At 36.7% G+C, this 23,461-nt stretch overlaps 3 protein-coding genes across 8 annotated transcripts; 2 read left to right on the top strand and 1 right to left on the bottom strand.

Moving 5' to 3' along the window:
- Positions 1 to 1,701: 1,701 nt before the first annotated feature.
- On the bottom strand, positions 1,702 to 17,668 carry LOC114316783 (inactive protein RESTRICTED TEV MOVEMENT 1). 6 transcript variants are annotated; one of them, XM_028263474.2, is made up of 4 exons: positions 17,499 to 17,646; positions 5,032 to 5,097; positions 4,051 to 4,255; positions 1,702 to 2,341 (listed from the first exon to the last, which is right to left on the bottom strand). In XM_028263474.2, the coding sequence occupies exons 3-4, from the start codon at positions 4,243 to 4,245 to the stop codon at positions 2,042 to 2,044; spliced, it is 495 nt and encodes a 164-aa protein (XP_028119275.2). In that variant the 5' UTR covers positions 4,246 to 4,255; positions 5,032 to 5,097; positions 17,499 to 17,646; the 3' UTR covers positions 1,702 to 2,041. The 6 variants fall into 6 exon arrangements, with proteins under 6 accessions (XP_028119275.2, XP_028119268.2, XP_028119283.2 ...); XM_028263467.2 differs by having other exon boundaries at positions 4,051 to 4,263; XM_028263482.2 differs by lacking the exon at positions 5,032 to 5,097 and having other exon boundaries at positions 17,499 to 17,668.
- Positions 7,380 to 9,283, top strand: LOC114256193 (uncharacterized). The gene is made up of 2 exons (XM_082881568.1): positions 7,380 to 8,235; positions 8,318 to 9,283. The coding sequence occupies exons 1-2, from the start codon at positions 7,756 to 7,758 to the stop codon at positions 9,158 to 9,160; spliced, it is 1,323 nt and encodes a 440-aa protein (XP_082737694.1). The 5' UTR covers positions 7,380 to 7,755; the 3' UTR covers positions 9,161 to 9,283.
- Positions 17,669 to 20,086: 2,418 nt separating the features above from the next.
- On the top strand, positions 20,087 to 22,518 carry LOC114316673 (UPF0481 protein At3g47200). The gene is made up of 2 exons (XM_028263357.2): positions 20,087 to 20,348; positions 20,983 to 22,518. The coding sequence occupies exon 2, from the start codon at positions 21,026 to 21,028 to the stop codon at positions 22,304 to 22,306; it is 1,281 nt and encodes a 426-aa protein (XP_028119158.2). The 5' UTR covers positions 20,087 to 20,348; positions 20,983 to 21,025; the 3' UTR covers positions 22,307 to 22,518.
- The last annotated feature ends 943 nt before the right edge of the window (positions 22,519 to 23,461 follow it).

A 23,461-nucleotide genomic window follows, 5' to 3' on the forward strand; every position in this document is an offset into this window, starting at 1 on the left:
ATGGAAAATTTATTTGGTTTCTATGGTAATTTCCGCCTATGCCCGGGGATATGTTTTGCACCCCCACACCCAATTATATTGATATATATAATTTAATTTTTAAAATATGAAATTATTAAAACACTAAAATTGATTTCCAATGTCAAAAATACAATTTTTGTGGATGAAGTCGCACTACAACAAATTAAAATTATAATGATAAATTTAAGAATAAAAACACCTTTTAAGAAATAAATATTTTTCTTGTCAAAAATATTATTACTATATTTGTAGCGATCAAATTGAATATTTAGTACTGAATTATTATCTATTTAAAAATATATATTTTATCTCATAAAAGTAAATATTTTTTTGACCAAATTATTTTTGACTGCATTTATTAGCAATATTTTCAAACTTTTATCAACTTTTCAAGACGATCTTGCAGTCACTATCTGGATTCTCGAATATTTTTATATAACAAAGTTTTCACTCTTATATATGTTAGCAGAGTTTTCTTATGTTTAATTGTCTGATTAGAAACTCTCTAAAGCCCAAAACTCACAAATTTGTCATCACCCTAATCAGGTTTCAGTCAAATTTAATCCGAGATTTCCTCAAATTTAATACAAAAATCATCTGAAGTGTTTATGGAGTGCTGGCAGACTTAAAACATAGACTCCAGGGCATACGAATGCCATAATCAACAAAATCTAACAAATTTATGATATACACCTACATTTTTTTTTTCTTTTTATTCTTTATTCTTTATATATTTCTTATTCATCCTTTTGAATATCACACTGATCTCTGTCTCTCACTTGAACACTGGAAAGCGAAAAAAGCAGACACCGCAGTGAAGACAAAGATTTTATCAAAACACATGAAATATGTGCACAGCTTCAAAGAATTTGATGAACATTACTTGAAGGGTTAATCATACTAATAGTCCCTATAGTTTGGGACTTATGTCATTTTAATCCCTAACTTTTCAATTATGACACATTTGACCCTCAATTTTGAATTTTGATCCAAATAAGGACAATTGAAAATATTATTAGATTTTTCAAGAGTAAAATCGTCAATTTGATAAAATATAAACTAATTTAACAAAAATAAATGTCAAAAATATATTTTTAATTTTTTTAAAATATTGCATGAAGTTTTTTGATGCTTTGAATTTTCTGTTCCTTGTATAAGAACCACAACATGAAGGCTCTCCAAGATCTGACATGATGAAATAATGACAAATCATACATGAGCATTGGATTTTTTATTTTTTTTTCTTTTTTGGGGTACTACACGCATGAATCAAATTGCGAAATGTGCAATTCACCATCAATTCTATCCCCAAATACATTTACTTACAGATTCGCATTAGCATACAAAAAGTTGTGAATTGTAAGATTATGATGACAGAGCTTATCAACATCCATACACATCAACAGAACAGTTGAAAACTAATAGATCAAGCCTACAGTAAATCAACAACAAACACAAAGGATCAATAATCATTATCATACCAACTTAATTAAGAGCAAAAATCAAAATTCCAATCTTTTCTGGCAAAACAAAAGGCCTTCCTTTCAACAAGGGAGAAGAAAAAAAAAACAGACACCAATAAGCTAGAATCATATTCATACCAACTTGATTAAGAACTAAAATGAATATTCCAATCTTTTTTACGAAATAGAAGGCTTTACTTTCAACAAGGAAAACAAATAAGCTAGAATAGAACTGCAGACAAACTGAACTGCAGCATATATCAATAATCATACCAACTTGATTAAGAACTAAAATTAAAATTCCAATCTTTCCCAGCAAACCAAAAGGCCTTCCCTATCAGCAAGGAAAACAACAGAAAGTTCGAATGCAAGAAACAAAAAACCAAAAAACACACAAAGAAACTAGAATAAAAATGCAGACGAACTGAACTGCATGCCACACTCACAACCACCAACAAGAGAAGAGTAGTGATAAGTCCATCATCCCATTCAAATAACCAAGAATTCTAGACTCTCTGATGCAGGGGTAATGGGATGAACACTGTCCATGAGTTCCGCTAACTCATCAATCTCCCTTCTTTAACTTTTCCAGCAGGGTTGTTTAGAGTAGTGATTGGCTTGACATATACCCCAATAGATTCAAGTTCTCCACACTTAGTACTGCCGTGAAATCCACCAAACTGTCTGTCCTGCCCCATTTGAAAGATGAACTCCCTATCACACTGGTGTTGCTGTCCAAATGGTCCATAACGGCCTTGGTTTGTATCAAATGTGATGGAAGTAACTTTGTAGCCATAAGTAATGCTATAACTACCAGATATTGATGTCAAAAACTCATCTGGATAATTGAGCTTAACCTGTTTTCAACACAATTCAGATGGAAAAGATAAATCTCCTTTTTGTACCCAAAAATAAAAATTCTAGTCATATATCTGGTACCTAAGAGCATCTCCAATCCTTACCCTTTTTCCATCAAATTTGAGTGAAATTTTGGTTAAACTTGATTTCATATGGAGAACTATTTTTTTTGTTTCCCATCAAATCATTTTAAAAAAATTCAAACTTATCCCAAAAACCCCTTTTAATCATTTTTTATGAAGAAAAAAAACCCTCAAACAAAACCATCTCTAATCCGTACTCTTCTAAAAATTTCATCAAATTCAAGTAAAAATATGATTGTTGGAAATTTGATGAAGGATTTGGCTCATTCTTGATTTGGTGAAAGATATGCCTCTCCCTTGATTTGATACAAGCTTGATGAAAAGATTGGAATTCACTTTCAGATTTTTATTCATTAAATTTGAATTTGATGAAACAATTGGTGAAAAATTGGAATCTAACCAAGAAAAATTCTGGCAGACACTTAAATATACCAAAATGGGTAGATTTTTAAATATGCAATAAGCATCAAGGCTAAATCTGAATTCAGTTCCTCCCCCATCAGGAAAACGAATTTCAACTAGATTGGCATGCTTTTTGTTTTATATATATATATATATATATATATATATATATATATTTTTTAATTTCGAAGTGGGTGCTAACATACTAAAATGATGATCAAGAAAGATTCAACTAACTTCTCTTTTTCTTTTCTTTTCTTTTCTTTTTTTGTGATATGTAAAAATATCAAAATACACCGGGACAAATACAAGGAATATGAAAGCTATCTAACTCACAATTCAGATCAGATGGGGGCCAACGAAAACAGATATTATCGACATTAAATGCAGCTTGTTATACAAGTGAATAAACTCAAAATAGTAGGAAAAAGATGGAGTTGCTAGTAGGGTAGTCTAGTGCATGTAAGGTCATAGTTTTTACTTCTATTAAATCATAGAGACACTTGCATCTTCATGATTTCGTAATTACTTATCAATGCCAAAAAGATGGACGGACGACATTGTAACTTGGCTTGCAGCCCATGTGAATCAGGTGATTTGATGAGAAATGATAAGAAATGAAGAGAAAGAAACTGTTTTCTCATGTTTGGTTTATAAATTAAGAGAGAAATGAGGAAAAATGATGAGAAAGAGAACTCTCTTATTTATAAGTTTCATTTCTTACAAAAAGTTGGTAAGAAACAAATTGACTAGTTGAGTATTTTCATAATACCGAGAATGTCCATTAATGTACAAATGAAGAAAAATAAATTTCACTCATATTCCCATATCATAGACAATGCCTTCTTACTCATCCGTAAACATGATAGTGAGAAAACAGAATCATTTTTTTTTTTTTAATTTCTCACCCTGCGATCAAATTGAAAAGTGTAAGAGAATCATTAGTGGAAGGACAAAGTGAAGTTTTGGTGTACAAGAGTGTTAACCCAATATCTTTTATATGTTTTCCAATATATTTTAGTGAATTTTGTTAATAAAAGGCCTTCTACGCATATGTAACAAAAACTTTAGAAAATTATATATTCATTAGCACATGCATTAAATTATTGATTTTTAAGTTTCTAAACATATGCCATAACCTCTCAAGTCACATATTAACAATATTATATTTTAATTTGTGTTCCATTTGAGGAGAGTAAAAATATGTAGTTTGGGACACTCACAGTTTCAAATCTGTTTCCAATGTTCATGGAGAGAGAGGGCTCAGACAAAACCAAATTTCCGTTTTCAACATACTGGAATTGCAAGAAATTAATACCATAATCACCACGTGAAATAAAAATCTGTACAAGCTCTGTTTTCCCTTTGTGATCCCAAACTTCTCCACTAAGGTATTGCGCAAAGCCAGTTTTCATCATGATTTTAACTCTGCAAAACTTCAACTTCAATATTCAGGTTTTTTATTACCACCAAGAATCATATTGTTACAGTTATGAAAATAAAGTAATAACACAAGGTTGTTTTTTGAGCATCATCGCAATATCTCTCTTTATTTGGTATAAAACTAATCATTTACATTTACCTTAAAAAAAATCAAAACAAAAACAAAAACAAAATACAAAATACAAAAAACAATGCCAATGGAGAGAATAGGGATTGAAGGTTTGTGTCGAGAGAAGACTAATAAGAGTCAAGTGTAGTCTTTTATATCCCAAGAGAGTGAGTGAGAGCATTGACAATGAAATATGTTTGGATGGGGTGATTTGTTAAGAAATGATAAGAAATATTAAAAAAGAGAACTCTTTCTCATGTTTGAAATAATGAGAAAGAAAACTATCTCATTCTGTCTATTTTATTTTACACCAAAAGTTGTGAAATTTAGTGACAATTAAGTTGATTGGTTATAAAAACAAATTATAATACCAAGATTGTTAATTAAAATACAGATAAAGAAAAAGAAATCTAACTCATATTTCTTTCTCATATGGATTTGTTTTCTTATGTCGAATGTTGTATACAGATGAAATAACAACAAATCATACACAAGTAATGATTATTTTTGCACTACATGCATGAATCAAATTGTGAATCGTGCTATTCACCATCAATTCTATGTTATGTTTGGATCATGGATATGGGTAGGTAAGGATTCAGAAAAGGAAAGGAAATAAAATGTAAACAAAATATAATTACATTTCACTCACCTTTTCGCCTTCTCTTTTCAAATCACGACCCAAATCCATGATCCAAACATATAGATTCGCATTAACCTATGCATAAACCGCGAATCATAAGATTATGATTACGGAACTTATTCCAGCCATATGCATCAATAGAACAGTTCAAAACTATTAGATCAAGACTCTAGTAACTCAACTATAAACACAACAGATAAATAATCACTATCATAACAACTTGATTAAGAACTAAAACTAAAATTACCAAATATTTTCTGACACAACAAAAGGCCTTCCTTTCAACAAGAAAAACAACAGAAAGAGCACAAGAAACAATATATATATATTGTGTGGGTGAAAATCTGACCACACTGCCCGTTTAGTGATCAGCTGGAGAGCACAAGCAGAATAGATGGCTTAAGCAACCTGAAACAGAAAGAAAAAAGCTCCGGCGGTGGTTCTTCCACCCGGGGGCACTCCGACGATCAAGTCAGTATATTTCTCAATGATAATCAGGTACTAAACTAAATACTCAAAGTATAAATTACATACCTTAGACCCACGGGGGTGCCTCTCTTTTATAATACACTCAATCTAAATCCCACTAGAAGTATGACTTCTATGAATTCCAATTTACTGTTTATTCTAGACTCTTTAAGAGATAAAGATAAACTCCCTAAGAGCTTTATCCTTATCTTGGTTAAGTCCCCTCTTTCTCTTAGGACTCTTGCCCTTTATCTCGGATTCCGATATCTTCGGAGATGACCTCGGCTTCTCCGTGATTACCTCGGCATAAACTACCAAGGCACGTGGCACCTCGGCTGACACGTCGGCGTCACCATGCCACGTGTTGGTATTCAGAAAATACATCCTCACAACTGCCCCCTAGGTTCTATTACCTCGGCATTCTGAGGTGATGGAACCTATTCCGAAATTTTGTCACTTCTTTTCTGAGTAATAGCTTAAAAACTACTTTAGCCAAGATTATTTACTTTCAGCCGACGTGTTCTCTTCGGAGAACAAGGCTTCGATCGTATTCTCCCATGCGCATGAGCTGTCATGCATATCTAACTGTTTCTTTTACGTGTTTCGCCTTTATTGGAGCGTGTTGGTGACGCGCCTAAAGCTGTCTGTTCATTTCGTCTACGCCGTCTGACGCGTGCGTTACCCTAGGCGTAATGATTGCCCTAATTTTGCCGCCGTTTCACATTTTTGACAAAACTTTTCTTTTGCCTCTATCTTTTCTTCACTTTTCCATTCCGTCTTCTTGCTCTTTCTCTCTCTGAAAGCTCATTCTTCTTCGAATCTGTCATCGCCTCAATCTCTCTTCTAGATTTGCTTTTAACCCCTCATTCTTGCAAAGCCTTCTTTGCTGTTGCGACCGGTTTCTGAGTTCGGTGAACATTGCCTCGGCTTCATTTGTCCTGGTAAGATCCTTTTCTTTAATTCTTTCATTCTTTTTATGTGCTTTTGTCTGTCTGTCGCCATTACTGATCTTGTTCGAGGTCTTGGTTTTATTTGTATCTTGAATTTGTGGCTTTTACCTTGAATTTCTATGTTTTTTCATCATTCTCTTTGCCGCTGTCCTTGATTTTTTCTGTATTTCTATTGTTTCTGAGAACTATACCTCTGTTCTTGAATCTGAAACTTCGTCTTTGTTTTCTCTTTTTTGTATCTGCCCCAGATCTGTGCCCTCGATTTTTGTCTTCATACTTCATTGATTTGGGATTTGTCTATAGAACCCTTAATCTTTAGGGAAACCTGAAAAACGCCCATCTTCTGAAACATATTCCTCTTAGTTTAATCCAACATAATGGGTATGTGGAGGCATAGGGTAAATACCCCGACAAAACTTGAATACTTTAGGCAAGAATTCTCTATCCCAGCCGACGTTCATCTTAAATTGGCTGGGGATAATGACACCATCGTGCCCACAGATCATACAATGCCTTTTCCAATAGTTGCTTTTACCGAATGTGGACTTCGGCTTCCACTTGATCCCCTTTTTCGTCAAGTTCTCCATTTCTATAAGCTGAACCCCATGCAACTTACTATCAATTCCTATAGGGTAATTAACGGTATTATTGCTTTAGCTAGGCAAGAAAACCTTAGAATCACCCTAGCCGACCTTCAATATTGTTATACCATGTGCCCTCTTGATCTGAAGGATAGGGGTTTTGTCTATTACCTTAAGCCGAGATCCACCCAGTACAAAATTATAGCCGACCTCCCAGACTCCAACAAGGGGGCTGGAGATGATTTTCTCATTGCTTCTGGAAATTGGGAATTTGGCCCAGATGAAGATGTCCACCTTTACCCACTCCCTCGAACACTTACAGAGGGCAAGAGTAAGAGCCTTGAGTCAATGCTTAGTTGTTTTTACTTAAAACTTTCATACTTTTTGTTTCTGACGTCTGTTTCTTTGCAGATCTTCATCAGCCACCGAAAAATTTTCGCCAATCCTTCTTCCCAGGAACAGATCTGAAAACACTTCTTGGCCTTCCAATCCATAAACGAAAAGCCCCAGTATTACTAAACTTCATCCCTACATACAAATCCACCTTGCCCGACGTCCCAAGAAAAAGGAAGAAGAGTCTCTCTCCACCCACAGCCACAACCTTAACTGCTTCTACCTTCCGAACAGATCAAGAGTCCACATCTGACCCAGCCGATCTTCCATCAACTTCGGCCCCCTACTTAATACCAATTCCTGAACGTAAACGCCGACGAAAGCTTATAAAGACTGCCGAAATGGTTCGTCCAAGGCCTGTCGTCCAAGACCTTCTTGCCGATCTCCCAACTGACGCCGAAGCCGCACCAACGCAATCAATGCTCCCACCCAAACCAAAGAGGGTAAAAAAGGCTCAGCCTAAAGCCAAGGCTATAGATGCCAAAGCTGAGGATGCTCTGCCGATTTCGAAGCTAGCTGAAAGCAAAAAATCAGCCTCTACTTCAACCAAGAGGTCTGCTGAGGGCCAACCCTCAGGGTCTACACAAACAAAGAGGCCAAGGTCATCGTCTGCGACGACCTCGGCTTCGAAGAAGCCCGACGTCCCCTGGGCCCCTAATCTATCCCTGGAGGATAGGCCCATCATGGCTAGTGAAAGTGCTGACGACATTAATGTTGCTGTCGCCCTTAGCACTGCTCTTCTTCTACCAAATGACTTGGAGCGAAATAGCAAGCTTAGTGAGTATGAAAATTATGCTCTTATGCTCCAACACTCTGCTCAAGTAAGTATTTCTGTTTGTACTTGTGATTTTTTTCTTCTGTCCTTCACTGAGAGTACTGTCTCACATTTCTGTTTTTCTGCAGGCCATTCAGCATGCCCACTCATTTGCCATGCAATCCTTTGAAAATCGTCAAAGGTTGGTTGATATGAAAAGGGAAGCATCTTCTATGAAGAGAGAGATCAAGTCTCTTGAAGCAAAAATGAAAAAGTTGGAGGATCAAGCCGAGGCTGCAACCAAAGTTCAAACTTTAGCCCTTGAGAAAGCCGAAGCTGCTGAGGCCGTTAGAAAAGTTGCTGAGGCCGAGAAAAGAGAGGCCGAGGTTCAGAAGGCCCAAGCGGAGAAAGAACTCCAGCAAGCTCTGGCTACAAAAGAGGCCGAAATCAAAGAGGCCGACGAAAAGGCCTATGCTCAAGGTATGGCCGACGTCGCAGAAGATTACAAGCTTCAAGTCAGGCAGGCATGCAACAGGGGATTTTCCCTTGGTTGGATGTCCTTGATAAAGAAGCTTGACCTTCCTGCTGACTCGCCATTGCGTCAGGCCGACGCTATTCCGTTACCGTTTCCTCCTCCTCCTCCTGAAGGTGAATCAGAGTCTGAGGCCGAGGCCGTTGATGAAGATGAAGAAAAAGATGATTGTGACGCCTTGGTGAGAAGACCCAAGAATGCTGCCGAAGCCAAGTCCCCTCCTCCTGCTGAGCAGGTTATGGACTTGACTTTGGATGAGGAGGGTGATGGGGCTGAGGGGGCACCCAAGGAGACTGCCACTGGGCAACTATCGTCCAATCTTCTGTTGGTAGAAAGAAGTGTTGAGTCAACAATCGCTGAGATTGATGCCGAGATAGAAGCGGAGAAAGTGGCCGAGGAGGTACCACCAGAGTCATCTGAGGTCCCAGTTCCTGTAGTGGCTGATGCTGAAGAATCTTGAAAAAATTGTCCTTTGTACTTTTTTCCTTCTTTTTTTTTTCTGTTTTTTGCGCTTTGTACTTTTTTACTTTCTGGGTAATGCGAAACTCTTTCTTTTGGCCGACGTGGTTTCTTCTATATGTAACTGCAACAGTTCTTCTTCTGGATGTTCCAATCTTGTGATATTCTGTTGACTATTTCTGCATAGTCTTGTACTTATGAAATTTTTGCATATTTCCTCATGTTGCTTCCTTTGTGCAATCTCCTCGGGGTTTCATACCTTGGGTATAACCATAAAACTTTGACTTCGGCAAGATACTATCCTGCAAACTTTTCATAGATTTCAACAAGTATAGAACATATAGAATGTAAACTTTGCAAGCTTCTTCTCAATTAAGTATTAAATGATAATCTTAATCTGACCTACTTGTAAATTGCTACAAATTTTAACAAGTAATGAACAATATACTTAGCCTTTACTTTAACCTGTAACTTTCTGTGTACCTCAGCGGGTGGTCATATGTCGGCTTAACATAGACCTGTAAATTGCTACAAATTTCAACAAGTGTTAAGCATCTTCCCTTGGGTGTAAACAACCCACATATTGCTATGAGAACTTAAGCAATAACCTCGGCCTATCTTCGACTTGTAAATTGCTACAAATTTCAACAAGTGAAGATAAGGAATCAGCTTAATTCCAACTTGTAAATTGCTACAAATTTCAACAAGTGGATTAAGGAATAACATCGGCTTAACTTCAACTTGTAAATTGCTACAAATTTCAACAAGTGAAGATAAGGAATCGGCTTAATTCCAACTTGTAAATTGCTACAAATTTCAACAAGTGGATTAAGGAATAACATCGGCTTAACTTCAACTTGTAAATTGCTACAAATTTCAACAAGTGAAGATAAGGAATCAGCTTAATTCCAACTTGTAAATTGCTACAAATTTCAACAAGTGGATTAAGGAATAACATCGGCTTAATTTCAACTTGTAAATTGCTACAAATTTCAACAAGTGAAGATAAGGAATCAGCTTAATTCCAACTTGTAAATTGCTACAAATTTCAACAAGTGGATTAAGGAATAACATCGGCTTATCTTTGCCTGAGTTTGATATGTCTTCGAAAACATCCATGCATAACTTTATCAATCGAACATGTTGAAAGGATTCTGAAAAGACTTTATTGATAATATCGGCCAAACAATGATGTTTATCTTAATGATAGAAAAATTTTAAATTACAAGTATTCCAAGGTCTGGGCAATGCTTTGCCCTCATTGTCCTCAAGCCGATATGCTCCATTGCCTAATACTGAAGTAACTCTGTAGGGTCCTTCCCAGTTTGGGCCAAGCTTGCCCTCCCTGGGATCCTTTTTGTTCCCGACGACTTTTCTTAGGACTAGGTCGCCAACTTGAAAATCTCTTGGATTAACCTTCTTGTTGTAAGCTCTGGCAAGCTGTTGCTGGTATACTGCGAGCTGAATCGCGGCTTTTTCTCTTCGTTCTTCCAATAAATCCAGGTCTCGGGCTAACAGAATGTCATTGGTGCCATTCTCTACTCCTTGGGTTCTGATCCCTGGGATGCCGATCTCCAATGGGATGACTGCTTCTGTGCCATAGGCCATGGCAAAGGGGGATTCCCCTGTTGATCTTCTCGGCGTAGTCCGATATGCCCAAAGTACGTTGGACAGTTCGTCCACCCACTTTCCTTTTGCTGCCTGCAGCCTCTTCTTTTTCCATCCAGGATCACTTTGTTGGATGCTTCTACTTGCCCATTGCTTTGAGGAAAACTTGGTGTTGAGAAATAATTCTTGATCTTGAATTTTGCACAAAAGTTTTTGATGAGTTTGCTGTCGAACTGTGTCCCGTTGTCGGCAACAATTACTCTTGGAATCCCAAATCTGGTGATTATGTTTCTCCAAATAAAATTCTTGACGTCAACATCTCGGATTTTGGCAAGAGGTTCTGCCTCTATCCATTTTGTAAAGTAGTCTGTTGCTACCAGCAAGTATTTTCTTTGCCCAGTTGCCTGGGAAAGTTGTCCAACCAGATCCATGCCCCATTAGGCAAACGGCCAAGGACTGGATACCGGGTTTAGGTCGGCAGCTGGCTGATGTATCAAAGGTGCAAACTTTTGACATTGTTCACACTTCTTTACATAAGCTTCGGCATCCTTTTGCATGTAGGGCCACCAATACCCCTGGGTAATGGCCCTGTGGGCTAACGATCTGCCCCCTGCATGGCTTCCACAAATTCCTTCATGAATCTCGTAAAGGAAATCTTCAACCTGCAAAGGATGTACGCACCTTAAAAGTGGTCCAGTGAAGGACCTCCTGTAGAGATGGCCTTCCGCCGTTAGACTGAATCTGACCGATTTCAGCCTAATTTTATGTGCTTCTTTATGGTCTTCTGGCAGCTTCCCCTCTTTTAGGAATGCAATGATTGCATCCATCCAACTTGGTCCAAAGCCCACGCACATTGCTTCTTGTTCAATGTTCTGTTTATCTATGCTCGGGGCCGACATGTAGTCGATCATAATTGTCCTTGTTTTTCCAGTTTGAATTGAGCTGGCCAAGTTTGCTAACGCGTCGGTGTGGGTGTTGTCATCTCGGCTTACTTGGAGTAGTCTGCAGTTCTGGAATAGGGCTGCCAGTCGGATGACTTCCTTTGCATATGCCGACATTCTTTCGTCTCTGGCTGCAAATTCTCCTGTTGACTGGTTAACAATCAATTGTGAATCACAAAAAACAATTACCTCGTCTGCCTTTGCTGCTGCTGCTAGCTTTAGCCCTGCAATTAATGCTTCATATTCTGCTTCATTATTGGAGGCTTTGAACCCCAGACGGATGGACTGTTCTAAAATTTCTCCATCTTGAGATATCAGCAGTACTCCTGCTCCTGCTCCCTGGCGATTTGAGCTTCCATCGACAAATAGTCTGAATGAATCGCCGATGTAAATGCTGCATGGTCTGAGCTTTTCTTTCTCTTGCTTTTTTGTCTTTGACTGGAATTCTTTTTCCTTGTCGGGCCGATGCTCATCTTGGCTCGACGGAGCCTGAGGTGTGATGGCTTCCGGTGTGAGTTCTGCGACGAAGTCGGCCAAAACTTGGCCCTTTATTGCTGTTCTTGGCCTAAATTCCAGGTCAAACTGGCCTAGTATTACTGCCCATTTTGCTATCCTTCCTGTTAAGTCTCCTTGATGTAATAAGGACTTCAGTGGGTGCTCTGTTAGGACCACAATCTTGTGTGCCTGAAAGTAATGGCTCAATTTCTTTGAGGCCATTACCAAGGCTAGCATTAATTTCTCCAGTGGTAGGTACCTTGTTTCTGCGTTAGCCAGAGTCTTGCTTACATAATAGACAGCCTTCTGCTCCCCTTTTTCCTCTCGGATTAGCACTGCACTGACTGCGTGTTCAGAGACTGCTAAGTACAAAAACAATTCCTCCCCTGGGATTGGGTTAGAAAGGACCGGGGTTGTGGTTAAGTACTTTTTTAGGTCGGCTAAGGCAGCTTCACATTCTTCCGTCCACAGGAAGTCTGTGGCTTTTTTCACCAGGTTAAAGAAGGGTCTGCACTTGTCTGAGCTTCTGCTGATGAATCGGTTTAGGGCTGCGGCCCTTCCAGTGAGTACTTGAACTTGCTTTGCCGATGTTGGACTCTGTAGTTCCAGGATGGCCTTGATTTGGTCTGGGCTGGCTTCAATGCCCTTTCTTGTTACCAGATATCCTAGAAATTTACCTGACCCAACTCCGAAGGCGCACTTTGAGGCGTTGAGTCGGAGCTGATATCTTTTGAGTATGTCAAAGACCTCTTTTAGGTCGGCAAGATGACCTTTTGATTCCTTGGTCTTTACGACCATATCATCGATGTAAACTTCTACCGTTTTGCCAATCAGGTGTTTAAACATCTTTGTCACTAACCTCTGATAGGTTGCTCCTGCGTTTTTCAGCCCAAAAGGCATTACCCTGTAACAGTACAGGCCTTTCGGGGTGATGAACGCGGTCTTCTCCTCATCTGGAGGGTACATAGCAATCTGGTGGTACCCTCTGTACGCATCTAAAAAACTCATCATTTCATGTCCCGAGGTGGCGTCTACCAGTTGGTCGATTTTGGGCAGAGGAAAGCTGTCTTTCGGGCAAGCTTTGTTGAGGCTGGTGAAGTCTACACAAACCCTCCACTTGCCATTCTTCTTTTTTACTACTACTGTGTTGGACAGCCACGTTGGGTACTGGACTTCTCGGATGGCCCTGGCTTCAAGGAGTCTGTCTACCTCTTCCTCGACTGCTTCGACGTGCATTAACGTCGGCCTTCTGGCTCGTTGAATCACAGGTTTTTCCGATCTGTCGACATTCAGACTGTGGCAAGTGACCTCGGGGTCAATGCCAGGCATTTCATAAGGTGTCCAGGCGAACGCCTCTATGTTTGTCCTTAAAAAATCTTCCAGTTCTTTTTCTTCTTCTCTAGCTAAGCCTGAGCCGAGAAGAAAAAATCGTTCTTCGTCGCCCTCCTGGACGAGGATTTTCTTTAACGCCTCTTCGCTTTTCTCGGCTGGTTCTTTCCCGACGTCTTCTAGGACTTCCATGTCCTCATCCTCAACTTCTGCTTTCTTTGGCTCCCGTATACTACAGGTGGACTTTATTGCTGCCATGGAGCAATTTTTGGCTTGTAGTTGATCCCCTCTGACTTCTTCAATCCCACGCTCTGTTGGGAACCGGAGTAGTTGATGCAACGTCGAGGGAACTGCCCCCATTGCATGCAACCACGGTCTTCCGAGGATGATGTTGTATGGTGAGGGTGTGTCAATTACCAGGAATTCCGTCCTGATCTTCTTAGTGCCGGCTTGTACTTCTAAGCTTGTTGCACCCAGTGGCCATGTCGGCGTTCCGTTAAAGCCGACCATCGGGCCGTTTGATTGTTCTAGGTCATCGGGGTGAAGGCCTAGCTCTTTGTAACATCTGACATACATGATGTCACAGGAGCTGCCTTGATCTATTAGGATGCGTTTTACTTGGCACTCCCCAACCTGGAGGGATACTACCAAGGCATCATTATGCGGATGTTGGACCAGTTCTAGGTCGGCTTCAGTAAAGGCTATCATCGGCCCTTGGCATTCTTCTGGCCGATGTCTCTTTTCCCCGACTTGATAGATATGTTGTAAATGTCTTACCCTCTGGGTTTCTCCTCTGACTTCGTTTTCGTTGACCCTTGAGTGGATCACATTAACCACCCTCGGTTCTCCTGCTTGTGGTAGCTGTGCTGGGGGAGGGGGTGCCGCTGGTGCTTGAGGCAACCTTGCCTGTTCTTCCCTTGTTCTGGCCTCATCGACCAGGTCCCTCAGAAGGCCTTGTCTCACTAGGTCTTCCAAGTGTGCTTTTAAGGCCCTGCAACCTTGAGTTGGATGCCCTTCTTCATTGTGGTAGGCACAACGTCTACCAACGTTCCTTCCCATGAATTCCCCTGGTGCTCTTGCTGGAGCCCTGAAATAAGGTTGATTTCGAATCCGATCCAAGATTTTATGGATTGGGATCCGGAATACTGTGGTTACCGCCTGTTTATTTCTTAATTCTATTTCTTGTTTGGTCGGCCCATTGTTGATTCGGCCTCGCTTTGGCGAGCCGTTTCCCTTTTCTTGTTTCACCTCTTTGTTTCCCGATATATCTTCTTCGGCCCTGGCGTATTTCTCAATTCTTGCCATGAGTTCTTCCATGCTTTTTGGCAATGTTTTTGCCAAAGACTTCCGTAGCGGGCAGTCATCTTTTAGGCCGTTTTTAAAGGACACGACTGCTACTTCCTGGTTGCATTCGGGTATTCGGTTGAACACCTCGTAATACCTCTTCGCATAGGCCCTGAGGCCTTCTTCCTTGGTGATTCGTAGAGCCATCAAAGCATCAACCCTCAGGGGTTGCAGCTTGTTGGTCACGAATCTGGCCACAAACATCTCGGCCAAGCCTTCCCATGTCTTTATACTTCCTTTTGGTAACTTGTGGAACCAATCAGATGCAATTTCCCCAAAGGATGAGGGGAATACTTTGCAGAGCAACGGCTCGTTTCCGCTATATAACGCTATTGAATTTAGGTACAGCCCAACATGAAAGTTTGGATCTGACTTACCATCATAGATTTGAAACCTCGGCATACTGAATCTTTTGGGCGGTTCGAATTTGTCCAGTTCCGCCGAGAAGGCTGTCTTCGGTTTCACTGGGGAGTTTACCTCGGCTTCTGCATTCTGTTGCCTCCTCTTGAGGTAGTCCCTCAAGTCTTCTTTGCTCCTCCCTGGAGCTCAGCTGTCTTTGGATTTTAGTCTTTTTGGTACACTGCTTTCGGCCTCGTGGTGGGGTCGTTTGGATCTTTCTTCGTGGGATGTGTCAAAATGGAGTACTTGCCCCTGAACATGTCGATGTTCTTTGGGGTCTGGATTCTTCATGTGGTGTGTCCGTCGGGACTCTTCTTGCCTCGGCTTTTCCCGTCCGACTTCCCTGGAAGGCCGGTGTGAATGCCTTCCGCTTCTGGTATGCTGAGGGACCTCGGGGATTGTTTTTCTTACCTCCTTCTGAGTGTTGTTCGCTGGCATCGGCGTATCTTGCAGCGGGTATGGTGGCTGCATAACATTATTCTGCATCATGAAGTTGACGACTGACTGGAGGTCCGCCAACTTGTTTGCTAGTTCTTTTACTTCCTCATCCCTCCGTAGGCACTTGTCCCTCCATACCTGGAGGTTATCTTCATTGTAGTATTTTCCTTGGTTTGCTCTTTTTGACGTGTCGCCTTCTGGGATGACGTCGTTCTCTCTGTGACCCTGGTCACGGGCTTCTGCATTGTGGTTATCTCCTTCGATATCAAGATCAATTGGGCTGTCACTCCCAGTGGGAGCGTCATCCCCAATATTTTGTTGTCCGTTACTGGCCATCTATTCTTCCTTCGTTCCCACAGACGGCACCAAATTGTGTGGGTGAAAATCTGACCACACTGCCCGTTTAGTAATCAGCTGAAGAGCACAAGCAGAATAGATGGCTTAAGCAACCTGAAACAGAAAGAAAACAGCTCCGGCGGTGGTTCTTCCACCCGGGGGCACTCCGACGATCAAGTCAGTATATTTCTCAATGATAATCAGGTACTAAACTAAATACTCAAAGTATAAATTACATACCTTAGACCCACGGGGGTGCCTCTCTTTTATAATACACTCAATCCAAATCCCACTAGAAGTATGACTTCTATGAATTCCAATTTACTGTTTATTTTGGACTCTTTAAGAGATAAAGATAAACTCCCTAAGAGCTTTATCCTTATCTTGGTTAAGTCCCCTCTTTCCCTTAGGACTCTTGCCCTTTATCTCGGATTCCGATATCTTCGGAGATGACCTCGGCTTCTCCGTGATTACCTCGGCATAAACTACCAAGGCACGTGGCACCTCGGCTGACACGTCGGCGTCACCATACCACGTGTTGGTATTCAGAAAATACATCCTCACATATATATATATATATATATATATATACAAATAAGCTAGAATCCTATTCATACCAACTTGATTAAGAACTAAAATAAAAGGCTTTACTTTCAACAAGGAAAACAACACATAGTTCGAGCACAAGAAATGGAAAAGAAATATATATATATATACACGCACACAAATCAGAACCTCAACAGATCAATAATCTTAACAACTAAAATTAAAATTCCAAATCTTTTCTGGCAAAACAAAACGCAGACAAACTGAACTGCATGACACACTCATAGCCACCAACAAAAGAAGAGTAGTGATAAGTCCATCCCATTCAAACTTATACCAAATTGAGTTTACTTAAAACCCATTATACTCCATTACTCAAATTTATACCAAATTGAGTTTACTTAGGTGTGTTTGGTTTATGAATTTGAAAAGAGATTTAAAAATGAAAATGAAAAAATATGTGTGAAATATAATTATATTTTATTTATATTTATCTATTTTTTTTTTTTTTTTCAAATCACTCACCAAATTTTGTGGGTTTGATTCATGAATTTTAATAAAGATTTGAAAAGTTAAAAAAAAAAAAAATGAATTGCGAATGAAATATAATAATATTTTACATACCTTTCACATATTTTTTTTACTTTTCTTTTTAAATCATTATTAAAATTCATGATTCAAACACAAACACAGACTTAATCAAAAAAATTGGGAACATAATCTGCTTTACTTTTAACCATAGCTTCCCCTTAAACTTCATACTAGACAATTTCACTTAAATTTGAGTTTATCTATTTCATATCAAATGAAGAAGTACGAAATTTATATACCAATTTGATTAACCAAGTTTAATATGAGTATAAAAAAACATTATAAGAAAAATTGATTAGAGAGAGAAGTTACCTGTGTGTGTGTGTGTGTGTGTGTGTGAGAGAGAGAGAGAGAGAGACTATCAAAGCCAGAGTGAAATGGCGAGGAGAGAGAAAAGCGTCAACGGTGGGTTCCGATCTAATTTCCTGGTTCCTTCACCCTTAAGCTGCTTTTAAAACCATGTTTTGGTTTGAGTTTTCTTTATTAAGTTTTTTTGAAAATTAATTTTTTTAATTTTTGTATTTTTTTTGTATTTGGTGAATATTTTTTAAATTTTAAATATTTTTTTATTTTTTTAGATGCACCTTATATAAATGTGTCTAAAAAATAAAAAATTTGTGAAAAATAATTTTAAAAAATTAATAAATACATAAAAATATAAAAAATGTACTGAATTCTTGTATTTTTTTATATTTTTGGTATTTAGTAAATTTTTAAAAGATTTTTTTTATAATTTTTTTACTTTTTAGGTGTATTTATGTTAGGTGTGTCTAAAAAGTAAAAAAATTGCTTAAAATATTTTAAAAATTCAGTAAAAACAAAAAAACACGGAAAATAAGAAAGTAAAATTTTCTGAAAAGTGTTTTGGAAAACTAAAAACCAAGCAAGGTGATTATGAAAATAAAAAAACAAAAAACAATCGCATGTATTACTTTCTTTATCAATAAAGTTCCATTTTAGGACAAATTACAAATACTCCTCAAGGTTTGGTAAAAATATATATTTCTCCCTGAGGTTTGAAAAATTATAAATTACTCCTGAGGGTCAAATTTTCAGAACAAATTAAGAGAAATTAGGGGAAAATCTGTATGAAAATAAAAATCTCAGCGGACAATTTGTTATGAAAATATAAACCACAGGAGACATTATGTAATTTCTCAAACCTCAGGGGAATCTGTATTTTCACCAAACTTCGAGGGGAGTGTTTGTAATTTGCCCTTTATTTTTATTAATAAAAAAATAAAAAAAAAATAAAGTCTATTTGGGTTAGATTTTAAATCATAATTAAAGTTTTGAGTTACATATTAAATTTTAAGTTTTTCAAATAAGTTTTGAAAAGAAAAATAATTATTTGATTATGAGTTTTAAAATGAGTTTTGAGTTGTATTTGAAATTTTAAATTGTATTTGAAATTTTTTGGGTTTATTTTTTTGTAAATATTTTATTTTATTTTATTTTGGGTAAATTGCAAATACGTAATACAGATTACCTCCTGTAATTTAGAAAATTACAAATATCCCTTTGTCAGAATTTTTTATTTACATAATTGCTCTCCTATTAAATTATTAATTGAAACATATTTCTAACATCATTAAAAACTATTAATTGATTTCATGATTTATTAATAAAATAAGCGATTTGTTATGAAATTAAAAATCTCAGGAGGTGAAATGTAATTTCTAAAATCACATTGAGTGATTCATATTTTAATCAAATAACAAGAGGTGCATTTGTAATTTACCTTAATTTTTTGGAGTAAATATTTTTTATTGTAAATATTTTTTTTTGTTTTATGTGTGATGTATTTATTACATTTGTGCACTGTATTTTTTTTAAATATTTAAGAATTTAATAAATTTTATTTTTTATTTTAAATATATAATTTTTATTTTAAATATTTTTGAATATTTTTATTTTACATATTTAATTTTTTAAAATTTTAAAAAAATTTGGATCGCCCATACATATCTAAATCATAACAAATTATTTGGTCAATACTTAAAAAAATAACAAAATATTTTTTCTAAAAAAATAATAAAAATATAAAATATTTTTCATCAAAAAAAATAAAAAATAATTTTAAATAACAAAATAAAAAAATATTTTTTGAATTTTTTTTCTTTGTTTTAAAAATAGAGTTTTGGAAAGAGTTTTAAATTGAGTGTTTGGTTATAAGTTTTGAAAAGAATTTTATTAGAATTGTGATTTTAAAATTAAACCAAACGCTACCAAAAATGGTACACCCCAAATTTTCTATCAAAATTTAAGTAGAAAATTTTGTATCCACATTGCTCAATAAAAATGTGTCATAACAGTTTTATAAAATAGAATGAATTTCATTTTATTCTATCGTGATTTGATCATGTGCAAATTATCTATTTGTCATTTAAAAATAACTACATAATCTTATTTTGATTTGTGGATCAATCTAGACAGATAGACTCATCAACAATTTAATAAAAAAAATTTGAACAACGAGACATTTAGTTGGCTCTATGAGCCCGTCAACTTCTCTTAAATTTAAAGTATAAACAGCGAAAAAAAGATACTTTTGTATAAATAAATCACATAATCAATTACAATTGTAAGTGTTTTATGATCTATTATTTTTTGGTGCTTTCGTATTGAAATTAGCAGTAATTCATCTGCATACCTTGATTGATTTCTAAAAAGCGAAACTGTATCTTCTTTGCTTCACCACCATTCTAATGTAAAAATTTGGACTTTTAGTCACAGTCTTGAAACATAACTTTCATCCAATTGATTCTTGAGGTTTGATTTTATCTCAAACTTTTGTCAAGCCAAGTATAATTAATAGACAAATTGAATGTCAAGTATTCTATTCAGCAACAGACACTTTACTATATAAATTTAGTTCTTGAACTCTTTGAGAAGTAATTAATTAAAGCTTTACTTGGAACAAAAGCATTGCTTTCACTATTAGAGTACATAATACCAAAGAATTCTTGAACTCTAGTTTTCTCTTATCAAACTCACCACCAAGTCACCTTTGATTCTTATCAAACTGTGGGTAGAACTTAGTGTCTAGTATTTATTGAGCTATCAACTTCAAGTTCCCCCTAGCCTTAAATGATCATAATGAAGTGTGGCTCTATGAATATCAATGCAAACAATCTCTGTGACTGATTGACAGCCATTAAGGTATGTTCACTTCTTGCAAACAATCTCTCTCTTGCTAAATACCAAAATCTACCATTGTGAAGGATGCCTGTTTGGTTGTTTTCGTTTTCGTTTTCATTTTTTGAGTTTTCAAAGTGGGTGGAATTTGAAATTTTAAAAATGGGTTGTTTCTAGAAAATTTACTGAAAAGTAGTTTTCAGAAATAATTCCTCAAACAAGTTTTTTGTGTGTTCTCAAAAGAAAAAGAAAAAATGAAAACACAATCAAATATTCATGACTTCCAAGAAGTGTCTCATCCATGTCATATTTTTCAACATTGTGCATATTCAAACAAATCTATATATTATCTTTATTTCGAAAAAAAAAAAATTAAATTAGCAGAAAATCATAGAAAGGAAGTTCTAATTCAATTAGCTGGGAATATTGTCAATTTCATTTTTCATTTTAACTATTTCAAACACTCTTAGATCATGGTTAGACCTTGGATTTGTGGACAAAAATGAAAACAAGAAAGAGAAAAGAAGGGGGGGAAATTACTTCATTTTTCTTTCCGATCTCTCCCCTCCTTTTATTTTCCTTCCACAAATCAAACATCCAAACATAGTGTTCGAGTAGCGATCAAGTTGAAGAACTTGAAAAAATGATGCCATTGCAGGTTCTACTAATTAACTCCATTTGGCATCTATCAAGACATAGACATGGAGAGTAGTAGAAATAGAGATCATGTTTCACTTGAAATTACAGAAGAAGATGAGAAGCTTGCATTGTCTATAAAAGACAAAATGGAAAATGTTTCTCTCTCCCATTGCATCTGCAAGGTCCCGGAAAAACTTTTCAAGGACAACGAAGACAAGTACTTCCCCAAACTAGTTGCAATCGGCCCTTTCCACCATGATGATCACCGTTTAAATGCCACAAAGGATCAAAAATGGCGATACCTCAACACGCTTCTCAATCGTCAACCAAATGTAGAGGCATGCTTGAACAATTGTGTCATAGCACTTAAGGAGTCAGAAGCCAAAGTGAGGAAATGCTATGGTGAAAAAATCAATCTCAATAGCGATGATTTAGTAACCCTGATGTTAGTTGACGGTTGCTTCATCATTGAGCTCCTCTTGAAGTTCTCTATGAAGAGTTTGAGGCGTAGGGATGATCTGTTCTTCAAGTCAAAAGACACGTTTTTCCGTCTGAGATGTGACGTTTTCTTGCTTGAAAACCAAATTCCTTTTTTCATTCTGAGACGTCTATTTGACATTGTCCCAATTCCTAGTCAGTGTACTCAGTCTCTCATCGAACTAGCCTTATCTTTCTTTAAAAGAATGATTCCCGGAGATGTCCAAGCTCTTCAAGGAAAATCTAACCAAGACCATTGCCATTTGCTTGATTTGGTCCACAATTGTTACCTCCCTACATATCTTGAAGTTCACTCAAAGGGCACGCATAAACATTTGCATAGCACGACAAAGCTTCAAAGTGAAGGAATTGGATTTTCCAAGGCCAAAACGGAGAGCTTGCTTGACATAAATTTTGTGCTTGGTGTGATCAAAATCCCACCTCTAAAAGTCCACGATTATACAGAAATCACGTTTAGAAACCTCATTGCATTGGAGAATTGCTACGTTGATCGCTCAAAACACGTCACCTCTTATGTTTTTCTCATGGGGAGCCTCATCCAATCCGAAAATGATGTGAGGATGCTTTATAGGGCGGGAATTCTCACAAATGGGCTAGAACGGAAGGAAGAGATTATTGGCCTATTCAATAAGGTCCGTGTGGACGTGGACGCGAATGACTACTATTATAAAGGGCTTTGTGAACAAGTGAAGGAGTATAAGCGAAGCATTTTCAAGAAAATTAAGGATAGCTATTTCAAGACTCACTTGGCAGTTGCATGGTTCAGTCTTGCAGTTTTGTTCCTAGTTCTCACTTTCATTGGAACTATGTTTTCAATACTCTCATTCACACTCCACCATGTTTAGGCAAGGCGATAAGATTGTGTTCAGTTTGTTACTTGTATTTATGATTGTTTTCCTTGCAAATTTAACTTCCATTGAGGTAATAATTTATAGTGGTTTTCTATAGATGATTTATGTAATGTGAGTTGAAAATAATGTGTTTGATTCACATCAAGTTGTATATTATCATTGCTATTGTTATTATACAGACATGATATATATCTAGTTTGAAGAAATTTGCCCCCCTGGAAAGAGAAAAACATGTTCTGCCTTATCTAATTTGTATGAACTAATGATGTCATAAATATTGTCCAACACGTCAATTTTTTTGTCCTTTCAATACCAATACGTCTCCATATACCAATTGAAAGAAAAATTACGTGCATATAATAGCCCTGTTTGGTAGAGCTGTGGGAAAGTACTTATAGCTTATAACTATGAACATAAGCTGATTTCTGACTTATTCTTAAAGCATCTCCTGCCCCACTCAAAGAATAAGCTGATTTCTGACTTCCAAAAAGCTATAAGTTATAAGCTATAAGCTAAACCAAACACATCAAAATAGCTTAAATTAAGCTGAAAGCTGAAATAAGCTGATTATAATTTCTGCCAAACAGGCACAATAAACTGGTTCCTTTTACGTATTAGTTTATATCTGATTGATAAGTTGATTCACAATCGATACAATTGTTACTATATATAAAATTCTTTTCTGCGACTGATGATTTTAGATATTGAAAACCAGCTTGTTTTGTTTCGTTTTTCTGAAAACTGTTTTCAGAAAATTATACCTTTTCATTTTCCGTGTTTTTTTATTTTTAATGAATTTTTTTAATATTTTAAACAATTTTTTTTAATTTTTAGATATACCTAACATAAATATACCTAAAAAGTAAAAAATTTGTAAAAAAAACCTTTTAAAAATTCACTAAATGCCAAAAATACAAAAAAAAAATACGAGAATTCAGTACATTTTTTGTATTTTTATGTATTTATTAATTTTTTAAAATATTTTTTCACAAATTTTTTACTTTTTAGATATATCTAAGTAAGGTGCATCTAAAAAACTAAAAAAAATGTTTAAAATTTTAAAAATATTCACTAAAAACAAAAAAATACGAAAAATAAAAAACTCAATTTTCAAAAAATTTAATCCAGAAAACTTTAACCAAACACACT

This window comes from Camellia sinensis, chromosome 7, assembly GCF_055761805.1.
Source record: "Camellia sinensis isolate YWXY chromosome 7, ASM5576180v1, whole genome shotgun sequence".
In the NCBI taxonomy this organism is placed as follows: Eukaryota; Viridiplantae; Streptophyta; class Magnoliopsida; order Ericales; family Theaceae; genus Camellia; species Camellia sinensis.